Below are 12281 nucleotides of genomic sequence, written 5' to 3'. Positions count from 1 at the left end.
CGGCCCCGGCTGCGCCACAGGCCCGCTGGGGAGCCCTGCGAGAGGCGTCGGGCGCGGAAAGGCTCCCAGGGCGGGGAGTTGGCTGGGGATGCAGCCGGACTGGGCTGTCTGGCTTGCAGCCGCATTTTTATTTTCCCACTAGTTTCAGACACGGGGGGATATCTTGTGCCCTGCGTGTTGCTTCTGACTATCACTCCAAACTTTGCTTGGGACAAAGAATCTGCCCCAAACTCTTTACCTGACTTTCTAGAGCAGTGGTGGGCAGCCTGCGTCCTGGGGGCTGCATTTGGCCCATCTGGGTTCTATGTGTGCCCCTCAAGGCATTTTGTTTAATGTTGCCCATGCACAGGGTTGCCAAATTCGCTGGTTTCCATTTGCTTAGGGTACGTCTAGATTGCGGCGCTATGTCAGGATACTGAAAGTATCCCAAAATAGCAACACCGCATCTTTAAAAACTCCCGCTATTTCCCAAAATAGCAGGCACACTATTCCAGCATCTCTGTAATGTTCAGAGATTTGTCAGACTAGCGCCTTATTTTGAAATTTGGTGCTGTCTGCACAGTGCTGAATTTAAAAATAAACTCTTTCGACCTAGACTCAGAATAAGCTATGCAATATGCATAGTGCAAATTGCGTAGCTTAGTCCGACAGAAGGGTGCTGTCTAGACGCACCCATCGGTTTTATTTCTTACTGTTATTACTAACCTGACACACACAAAACAAGAGCTCATGAAGTGAGGTGCTTGCTGATGACACACAACATTCACTGTGAGAGCTGTACACTCCCTCTGCAGCCAGTCAAAGTGCTGCTACAGTTCATTTGGTACACCCCACAAATTCTAGGAATACAAGCGCAATTAGCAAAACTATCCTAGGAGACCATCTTGGTTATAACAATCTTGTGGCCCACTGAGATGGAGGAGGGACGTTTGTGCGGCCACTCATTAACCTAGGTTGCCCATCACTGCTCTAGACCCAAAGTGAGATAAGTCTTCCTGAGTCAGTGCACAGCAGTGCAAAAATCATTGAAAGGTGTTACAGATGTCACAGAACAGGGCTGTCTGTGCTGGCATCAATGATGCACTGATTTCAAGCAACTTCATCTGCCAGTAGTATGTTAATTGAGTTCCTCCTGGGAGGAATTATGATGCAGGATTAGGCAGTCCATCATGCAAGCTGATGGGCATAGCCACTGCCCATCATTCTTGAAAAACGGAAGAACCAATCAAACTTTTTTTTTTTAAATCAATAGCTACAACAGTAGAAGTCACCACCCAACACATAGGCATATGGCAAGGCTGGAGTAGAAACTGAACCATGTGGCCCCTGTGGTTTCCCTTCAGGTTGCCTGATCTAGATTGATTTGTGAACCTGTATATGTGTGAAAGAAGCTTCAAGGAAACACACAGAGAGAGAAAACAATGCTCAGGCACAACCAAAGAAACCTTGATAGTATCATCGAGGAAAAAAAATTGGGGGGTAGAGCACCAGTTCTCAAACTTTAGCAACCCAAAGACTGGTAGAGCACCAGTTCTCAAACTTTAGCAACCCAAAGACCCCCATTTTGATTTAAATATTTTTGGGGACATCCAGTTCCACCCCTTCTCCAAGGCCCTGCCCCATGCTTGTTCTATCCCTTCTCCCTGCATTGCTTGCTCTTCCTCACCCTCATTTTCACTAGGATGGGCAGAGGATTGGGATGTGGGAAAGGATCAGGGCGCTGGCTGGGGATATGGACTCTGGGGTGGGGTCAGGGATGAGGGGTTTGAGGTGTAGGAGGGGACTTTGCACCCTGACTCCCTCCCCCAGCACAAAGTCCCAGTGGCACTTACTACGGCTTCCAGAAGCAGCTGCCAGGTCCCTGTGGCCCCGAGATGCAGGGGTGGCCAGGTAGACACTGCACGCTGCCCTCATGCCAGCAGGCACCATCCCTGCAGCTCCCATTGGTTGCAATTCTCAGCCCATGGGAGCTGCAGAGCTGGCACTCAAGCTCTGTGCTGCCATCGTGCCTGCAGGCACCAACTCCACAGCTCCCATTGGTCATGGGTTTTTACTGTATTTTTTTTTTCATTTTTCAGCCATCTCTAGTTACTAGAGTACTGAAGCTGAAATAACAATAGAAGTCTAAACTTACTTTTCCTGGTTTTGTTATGCTTTGGATTGTGAAGGTGGACTCTGATCCTGCAGTTTACTCCATTACTACAAAGGGGCCAAATTCAGAGCCGAGGCTAAAGAAGTGAGTCTAAGCGAGTGGTCACCAACCAGTTTATCGGCATCTACCTGTAGATCTTGGAGCCTCTGACAGGTGATCCTGACTGGTTTGGCTGGGAGGTTATCAAGTGCCTGCACTCAACTGCCCCCCCCCCACTGCCCTGCTGCTCCTGCCCAGAGCCACAGAGCTGCTCCCTGGGAGCCTCTTGCTTGTGCAGGGTGAGGGAGACAGAGGCAGGGGGGTGCTGATATCACTGTCCCCCTCTCCTGTACCCCACTTCACAGAGTGAGAAGGGCAGGGCCTCAGCAAAGGGGTAGGCCAGAGGCAGGGACTTGGAGAAGGGGTAGGGAAGGGGTAGTTGGGATTGAGGTAGATCCTGGACTGACTTAAAATCAAGAAGTGATCTTGTGCTTAAAAAGGTTGGAGGCGACTGGTCTAAGCTGATGAAATGTACATCTGGGTCCTTCAGCATGTGTGTTATACTGATTTGGTTTCCTTTAATCCCATTAACTGACATGTAACTGACACTCCTCCCCATTTAAATAACCTCTGAATTAGACCCACTGAGGAAGGGAAACACAAAGTTGGTGTAAAAGCCTGCATTGGGGAATGCATCCTGTGAAGAGAGCCTCCTTGGCAGGTGCCAGCGATCTTTCAGGAGATGTCAGGGATGATCTAGATGGTGTTGGGACTGGACTTGATGACCGCTCAAGGTCCCTTCCAGTTCTAGTGCTCTATGAGTCTATGTAGGTAGGGAGTCAGGCAGGAGGAAGCATGGCCAAGGTTTTCCTATATGCCAATTGTTCCCCAGTGACACAAAGATCGTAGAGGCCACTACAATTAGGGTGTAAGTCCGACATCTAGGATTGAATCATTCCCTGGTAACCCCATAAATGGGATCCCCCAACACTCAATCCTTGCATTAGCTCTTAGGGGAGCTAATGGGGGGCTACCAGCTCTCCTGGTTCCAAATCCCCACAAGGAGAAGCTATTTTTTCAAAAAATCCTGCAAGTAGTGGACAAAGCAGGCAGCCAAATGACGTTGTAAGAGAGCATTGCACAACTTTAAACGAGTTATGTGCTCTAATAGATAAGCAACGTAACAATGAAACATTAACTGGGACAAGGTTAAGTGAGGAGTTACTGTACTGAATTGCTCCATGGAGTATAAAGTGGGTGAATCTGTTTTCTACAGTATATTTTTGAGTCATTTACAGGGGAAACTGGCCATGCAGCTAGTAATAATTGTGGATGATGCAATGTGGCGTCACCAGGTAAAAAAAAAAATTGTGTATCATGTGAAATGCGAGATGGATTTAAACAAACCGAGAGAGCCAGCAGGATGCTGGCAAGTGATATCAATAGGGAAAAGTGCCAGTGAAGCAGTGGAATAATAAATCCAGGGTTAGAGTCACCTCATTTTTTGACAGGACATGGGCTCTGCTGATAGAAACTCAGCCAGTAGGCACCAGCTGTGGGATAAAAGGGCTGGAACTTTTCCTCCACCAGGCAGCAGTACTAACTAAAAATGGACATGGTTGGCCTGGAAGGTGTGGCCAGGGCAGCTGGAGAAAGTATAGTTCGTGCACATAAAACAGGGCTACTCAACACATGGCCCACGGGCAGGGCCAGCCCGAGCCATTTGTGCGCTCCGGGAGCGTGGCACCACCCCCGGGTATGCAACACATGCGCGGCCCCCGCCCCAGGTGAGCAGCGCATGTGTGGCCCCGTGCAGGGCTGCTGGGCCGGGCTGGGGCTGCCTTGGGCGTGCAGCGCATGCACGTTGCCACCCCAGCACAGCCCTGCACGGTGCCCCCTACAATGGGGCGCGCTGGGCGGGCACCCGATTGGCCCGTACTTTGGGCTGGCTCTGCCCATGGGTCACATGCGGCCCGCAGCCCATTTGTTTGTGGCCTGCAGTGTAGTTTGGGTTTACACGGGACTCAACACACAGCCCGGGTGGGAGCCAAAACAAAAAAGTAGTCAATATAATGGTCTTCTGTTAATATGTGTTTTAGTAGTTACATTCCTGGACTGTCACTGCTCATTAAAAGTGCTGTCATATTGTTGGAAATCAGGTTAATATTGCATTTTATTAATATCAGCAGAACTGACTTAAATAGGGCCTGTGTGTTGCATAGTTTTGCCTTAATCTTTGTATTCATGCCCATCAGTGTGAAAGCTATTTGCATATATTGTATATTTGTATGTATGTGCAACCACACTTAAATCTTGGCCCTCAGCATGTGCTGTGAGTATTATTGTAGCCCCCCAGGGCTTCCAAAGTTGAGTAGCTCTGACCTAGAGCCTTTTTGTTGAGTGCACAGACTGCTCCAGCTTGGATGGGTTTTGAAGCAATAGCTTTGAGATGATGGGCTGGAACGTAGCTTTGCCACACAATTTTCCCATCCTGGCTACGTCTAGACTGGCATGATTTTCCGCAAATACTTTTAAAGGAAAAGTTTTTCCGTTAAAAGCATTTGCGGAAAAGAGCGTCTAGATTGGCACGGACGCTTTTCCGCAAAAGCACTTTTTGCGGAAAAGCGTCTGTGCCAATCTAGACACGGTTTTGTGCAAGACAGCCCTGATTGCCATTTTCGCGATCGGGGCTTTTTTGCGCAAAACAATAACGCGTTGTCTACACTAGCCCTCTTGCGCAAAAGCATTTGCACAAGAGGGCTTTTGCCCGAATGGGAGCAGCATAGCATTTCCGCAAGAACACTGACAATCTTACATGACATCATCAGTATTCTTGCGGAAATTCAAGTGACCAGTGTAGACAGATGGCAAGTTTTTCCGCAAAAGCAGTAGCTTTTGTGGAAAAACTTGCCAGTCTAGACGCAGCCCCTATGTTTCTGCTGTGGATTCTAATACTGCCAGCAGTTTACAACACTAAGACTACGTCTACACTGCAGGCTTTTTGTGCAAGAGTTCTTGCACAAAAGTTCTTGCGCAAGAGCGTGTCCACACTGCCATGTGCTTTTGCACAAGAGCGTCCATGGCAGTGTGGACTCTCTCTTGCGCATGACAGCTCTGATGGCCATTTTAGCGGAAGGGATTTCTTGCACAAGAAACTCGTTGCTTATCCACACTGCCTTCTTGTGCAAGAGGGCTTATTCATCACGGGGAAAGGAATAATTCTTGTGCAAGAAGCCCTCTGTTCCAACTTCTTACTGTAAATTTACTTGTGCAAGAATGCATGTGCAGTGTAGACGCTCTGCAAGTTTTTGCACAAGAACGGCCGATCTTGCACAAAAAGCCCGCAATGTAGACGTAGCCTAAAGGAATATGGTGCTGACTCCAAAACTGTTACAAGCAGCAAGCACCAACAATGCCTGTTGTTTCACAGCAGTACCTCCGGGCTCAAGGTGTAGAATGGATGCAAATCCCCGCAGGTCAGAGGCTGCTTTAGGATCTATGAAACCTGCAACTGGTGGGGACTCTGATGTGTAGGACAGCTGTGTTATATGGAGAAGTGGGGCCTGGCATTTGCTATGCCTGATTGTAAAGATCTCTATCAGGTCTGGGAGAATTACTACTATGTGGAGAATAACAAGCAGTTTACAAACTTTAATTCATTGATCCTGCCAACCTGCATTTAGGGTACTTTTTATCAGCCCCAGCACAGAATGCTTCAGTGAAGGCCACATATCTGTGCTTTGTGTGGTTCCCACAAAGGACTACTAAACTATCAGCCATGGCGTGCAGCCTTTTCTACTGTCCCCCAAATATAGCAAGTGAATGTCAGTACCAGGATTAAAAATCATGCAGTGTTTGGCCATTTGTTTGTTATTCCAGACTCGTTCACACATACCACATGGAAAAGAGAGGCCCTTGGATTATTGCTAAATCTGTATCTTGTGGCCACATCCGAGCTAGGCCCCATCAGGCTTGTCACCGTACAAACACACCGTGGTAAGAAATGTGTTGGCCTTTTTTGACTACATTGCGTAAATAAGGGTTCGTCTACACTGCACTGTTTTTCCAAAATAATGGCAGTTATTCCGAAAAAACAATACTAGCATCCACACTGCAACTGTTATTTTTTCACAGAAAGTCGAAATAATGGAGGGCTTTTTCCAACGGCAGTATATATCATTCCATAAGGAATAAGCCCTTTTCTGAAAAAGCCTTTTCGGAAGAGGGTGTGTGTAGATGCTCCACTGCTGCTATGTTGAAACCGCTCCTCACCAGGGCCATTCTGAAGTGAATCCTCCCCAGTGCTTCTTGGGGCTCTAAGTTGAGATGGCACGTCCACATTAGGGGAGCCTGCCTTGGACTAATTTTGAGGCTTCCCTGTAGTGTGAATGCTCTATTTTGAAATAAGCTTTTCTGGAAGATATCTTCTGGAAAAGCTTATTGAGAAAAAAGCTTGCAGTGTAGACGTACCAAAACTCAACAAGCAGATTGGGAAGAAGACATGGAGTGGATTAGGAAGCAGCAGCAGCAACTAATGATTAGAGCTTCTGACTGGGACTCAGGAATTCTAGGTTCTAGCTCGCTCATGATTGTGGGCAAACCCTTTCCTCTTTCTGTGTCTCAGTTTTCCTATTTGTAAAATAGGGAAAATGATAGTGACCCACCTTGTAAAGTGCTTTGAGTCTTGTCTGTAAGTGCAAATAATGAACACTATTATTTTTATTGCTGATAAAGGAAGAGAGATTGTGAGCATTGCAGAGGGAGTTCAGAAATCATAAAGCTGAGTCTATTTTGGTTTGATAAAAAAGAAAATGTACAAATGAATTTCATGATTTTGTTTTGTTTATTTGGCAGTTATATCCAACTCCCTCCCCACAAAAAATACAAAACCAAGTAAAATAAGTGCACTAATGAAACCTACAGAATACTGATAAATTTCACACACATACATAAGGGAAATACAGAAGGGGTTAGTGTGTTGGCTTTTGTAAAAAACGCCGTCCCTATTCCTTGCAGACTCTACAGTGAATATCCCAGAGATCGGTTTTTGGAGCTCAGCATTACCCTGACTCATTGGCCAGATCCCACCTACGAGTTAGGGACAGAAAAGCCTGGTGTGTGACATGGTTCTTTACCCCTCGGCCTATGTAGGACTGTTCCTTACATTATATCTTGTAATGTATAGCCTTCGACTTGACAGATGTTCATGCACCATTTGGATACAATAGCCCTTGAAACCAACAATGTTTTCAACATGTTACGCCTTAGATGATATTTTTCTTTTTAGGAAACACAAAGAAAAGGACATGAAAAGGTTCTGTAGGAGGCAGCTCTGTCTCTACACAGGGCAATTAACTGTGCCCCAGTAGCCCTGCTTTGATCTGTGGGACAGTGAAATCTCACGCTCTCAGACTTTGCCTCACTGAGGGTCACTCTTGTGGCCTGTCTAGCGTGTGTCATGTAGTTGGCATAAATTGGTGCAGATTGTGGCTACAGTTTTATTAGGGTCACACTATGGAGACTACAGATCACAGCAGTCAATGCTCCATGACGACATAAGCAACTTAACAACTGCATTGCACACCAGGAACTGTAAACTCCACAACATATACACCTGCAGTACATCGGAGAACTATCACAGGCCCTGTTACATATCTCTGCAAGATGCACAAAGCTTTCAGACACAGTTTAGGCACCTCCCCCTCATGCTTAGCTCTTGAGCTGACTTTTCCCACTTTGGGATTTACTGGTTGGAAAATAAGCTGTTCTTCCCACTGACGAGAATGTTTGCTTTTTAAGGCATGGTGTGCATTTTCCCTAAGGCACTTTAATGGGGCAAGTGGTCTCTGCTGGAAGGTGGTAGGAAAGGAGGTGGGAGGTCTGAGCTACGTTTGCTATTTCAGACTAAGGCAAAGAATGAAAATAGTGTGGCAGTGACTCCAGACCCAATGTGCGCCATATGTCTATTTATGGAGTAGGTGGGAAGAAAAGGGGGCATGTTTATCAGGCATTCTCATCTCACCAGCCAATTCCTCTGGTACCACTCACAGGGGAGAAGGAACAAAAACATTTTATTCTGAATTCCCAGAGTAGCACTGTTTTTCTCAGACTGGGAACTGGGATTCCACCCTCCCACTGAGTTCTAGAAGCTAATTCACTTCTCATTCACACCAGTATAAACCTGGTGTAATGCCATAGACATTGCTCCTTATTTACACCAACATGAGTGCAGAATCAGCTCTAAATCCTTACAAGAACATAAGAACGGCCATACTAGGTCAGACCAAAGGTCCATCTAGCCCTGTATGGCTCAGTATCTTCCGACAGTGGCCAATGCCAGGGGTCCCAGAGGGAATGAAGAGAACAGGTAATTATCATGTGATCTATCCCTTGTTGCCCAGTCCCAGCTTTTCACAAACAGAGGCTAAGGCCATCTCTATCCATCCTTATTAATAGCCATTGGTTGGCCTATCCATGAATTTATCTAGCGCTTTTTAGAACCCTGTTATAGTCTTGGGCTTCACAACATCCTCTGACAAGGAGTTCCACAGGTTGACTGTGCGCTGTGTAAAAAAACAAACGAACTTCCTTTTGTTTGTTTTAAATCCACTACCTATTAATTTTATTTAGTGACCCCTAATTCTGGTATTATAGGAAGGAGTAATTAACTTTTCTTTATTCACTTTCACCACACCAGTCATGATTTTATAGACCTCTATCATATTCCCCCTTAGTCATCTTTTTTCCCCAAGCTGAAAAGTCCCAGTCTTACTAATTTCTCCTTACATGGCAGCTGTTCCATACCCCTAACAATTTTTGTTGCCTCAAAGCACTGCAGGCTGATTCTGATCTCCCGCTGGTGTACATCTGGAGTAACAGCACTGAAGTCAATGGAGATACCATAGAGTTACAAAGGTGTTACTGAGATCAGAGTCCAGCCATGTGTCTCTGAAATCCACTGGAGGCAGAGACGGTGGCAACATCAAGATGAAGACAACAGTTCAGGAGACAAGCAGATAACTGTACCAGAGTTCAAGCTTTCTTCTTTCCCTGCACTCATTAGGGACTAACTCTTCCTCTCCTCTGCCTAGAAAGTGTTTTGAGGCCTTACTCAGCCCAATGGGATTTGCTTGAGTAATCACTGGGGACTGCAGGTGATGCTCATTCAAAGGGAGAAGACTGAAGCTAGAACCATCTTGACTCAGCCTAAGCATAGGGGCTGGAATGGGCACCAGGGGCATGATTGGCATAGGGAGATGGGCATGTATGTGTGTAGGCATGCAGTAAAGTTGCATATAACAGGAGAACCCATTGGGTTTGAGGGGAGGGGGCCACTGACAAAATGCCATTTCCTCAAAGGGTATCACAGCTGTAACTAGGCCCAGTGTTCAGAGAAAACAAAAGAGGCCACAAGAAAATGATCCAGAAAGGGAAATGACAATGATCACAGATGGACTGACCTGCACACAGAGGTCTGGCAGGCTGCCACAGGGCCATGGGCAGCTCCCTCATCACAGAACCTCAGAACACAGGCCAAAGACAATATGTCCTCCAATGGGACAGAGGGAAGAGAGATGATCACTTATGCCCCAGGCTGCTGGGGACAGATATATTAAAGGCTAGCGAGATAGCAAACTAAATATTGGTACAATCCTTCTGTCCCTTGTTTACTGCATGCCTGGAATGGCGCATGTGATTTAGGGAGACCTTGTGCAATAAAATCTGGCAGCATAGGCTGTGACAGTCTGCAAACCAGAGTCAGAGAAAGAACCACAGGGTCTGTCTGTCCAGCAGGCTCAGTAAAGAATCCCCTTTATATTTACTATACTGAATCCTGTCTCTCTCTATTACAGGGGACACTGCAGCACCAAACTGAGCCGCACCTTTGGGCTTAGAAGTTGTTGCACTGACTGCACATGCAGGCAAATACAAATCGTGCACAGGAATTGCAGCACTTTCAATAGTAATGGTTGTGCTTTCTTGAAAGAGCTAAAGCTACTGCCTAAAAATACAAAAGCTCAGTTGCTACCCTAGAAAACAGAAGAAAAAAAGAGTCAGCATGTGAGTACTGTGATGTAGCACCTTGGGGAGGAGGGCTGGAGAGATATGGGGCTAGGAGGACATCAAAGGGATTAGTGTGACTTTGGAGTCCACAAGACATTGGAGGAGTGGCTAGGGATTGACTGGCTGGCTGAAGGAAGGGAGAAGCTTGCTGAACAGCTCACTTAGCAGCCAACAAGAGAGTCCATTAGTCCAAGGAGAGATTCCCGAGAGGAGGCCCATGGTACCTAGAGGGGGAAGGACAGGGCCAGGTGAATGGGAAAATAACAAAAGAGAGAGAAGAGGGCTGAGAAAAGGAAGAAAGGCACAGGGAAGACAAATGTGATGAGGTGAGGCTGTGTCCCTGGCTGATTTTGCCCTCAGGGCGTATGCTCAGTTCATAGAGCTGTCCCTGACATGTTCCTGCTGCCATGGAAGGGGTACGCTAAATCTTAGGACTGGGAAGATTCCCAGGAGGTTAACCCTTCCACTCCACTCCCAGCATTCATCTCCCTCTTCCCCAGGGTTCGCCTTTTGGCACAGAAATCCCGTCACTGCCTCAATGGACCCTTGCCCTGGACTATGGAGACGATGGCCTCTATGAGGGGTATCTTGGAGGCTGTCATAATTCCCTCCTGCCCTCACTAGCCCCCAGCAGTGACGCCCTCGAGCACGTGGGCTGTGCTCCCCTCCCCCACTTCTCTTATTAATAACGAAACAAAAACTTCATCGCTAAACAACGTAAATATCTGTGACTGGGCGAGGGTAGCAGACACTTGTGCATATTGAGATCGATGCTGAAGGACAGGGCAACGAATCTGGCCTGTCCCCCGGGCTCCTCCAGCGAGGAGGCCCCTCACATCTCTTTGGTGCTCCCTCGCTTGGTCTTCTCAGCTGTCTCCTGCAGAGAGAGCGCATGAGATTGAGGTCCTGCAGTTCAACATTAGTGCTGGTGAGAGATACCAGCAGACTGAAGGCTTCTATTTCTCCACAGGACAGTACAACCTGAGCAACAGCAGACCTGGTTTCCCACCCTCAACCCTCAAACTACCCCCATCAAATGTATCTGAGGCCTGCCTTAGAGGGACCATCCCAAAGGGAGACAGGGAATTCCCTCTTCCCACAAGCCAGTGCGCCCCCTTCTTTGCCAGGAAATAGCTGGGGTACAGAGAAAGAAGGCCTTTAGCAAGGAGAAATGTACAACACAGACACTGGCCACAGAGATTCCACCCTAACCTGATGCTTTTGCAGTTCTTGAACGTATCTGGCCAGCTCTTCCTCGGTCAGCTCCTCCTCAGGTTGCTGCCCCCCCACAGGCATTTTCTGGTTCTTTCCTGCAAACACAAATGAAGTTTAGACAATCACAGGTGTTAGGAAAGTTCCCACATGGTGATAATGGAGGTGGTAGGCCAGGAGAGAGGCAAGGTGAGTCCAGTTTATGTCATGCCATGACAGAACCCAGGCTTGTTGGGGCTTGCTTTGTCAGAGAAATGAGAACTGGTAAGTTCTCTGCTGTCAGAAAAGAAAGAGGAGTGCATCCCAGCTTGGGATACATGAGGTGCATAGCCATGTAACTCCCCCAAGAGTATAAAGTATACATCAGAAATGAACTGATGTATGAACTTATTATTTAAAAGGAAAGTCAGTGGTTAGCTCTGACACCTTCACTGGCTAAACAAATCTTGAGTAGCTAGAAATGCACATGGGGCACACTATTTAATTAGCACATCTGCTTATTCAGGCACTTGCTCAAGGAACGTACCAAAATCCAATGATATTGAATTCCATTTAACGGAGATGGTTTTTGCTCATTCATTGGCATTCAGATCTGCCTGACTCTCATGCCATTTCGGTCTCCTTACTCCTCTGACAACAGCCTTTCGTCCCTCCCCAGCTATGACACAGGCAGAAAGGGTGAGAACGGTTAGCCCACCGTCCACTATTTGTTTTCTCCCTCCACTTCAGTGGCCCATGCTGGGTGTCTGCAGCCAGCAGGTTCAGATCCAGTCTCAGTCCCAGCCACCCAAAACCATGGACCCTCCCTAACACCACAAGTCCTTGGGCAACAGCATCAGTATTAAAACAGCATCTTCTTTGAACCAGGAATGCC

At 47.1% G+C, this 12281-nt stretch overlaps 1 protein-coding gene across 1 annotated transcript in view; it reads right to left on the bottom strand.

Moving 5' to 3' along the window:
- Positions 1 to 6955: 6955 nt before the first annotated feature.
- The window catches only part of FSTL1 (follistatin like 1), an 80287-nt gene continuing 74961 nt past the window's right edge, over positions 6956 to 12281 (bottom strand). The window contains exons 10-11 of the mRNA XM_075905319.2: positions 11408 to 11505; positions 6956 to 11072 (exon numbers count right to left, since the gene is read on the bottom strand). Of these exons, the coding sequence (XP_075761434.1) occupies positions 11028 to 11072; positions 11408 to 11505 (143 nt within the window). The 3' untranslated portion in view covers positions 6956 to 11027. The remainder of the gene's footprint in view (positions 11073 to 11407; positions 11506 to 12281) is intronic.

This window comes from Pelodiscus sinensis, chromosome 1 (assembly GCF_052426305.1).
Source record: "Pelodiscus sinensis isolate ZL-2025 chromosome 1, ASM5242630v1, whole genome shotgun sequence".
Taxonomy (NCBI): Eukaryota; Metazoa; Chordata; order Testudines; family Trionychidae; genus Pelodiscus; species Pelodiscus sinensis.
This window is presented reverse-complemented; position numbering and strand designations above follow the sequence as displayed.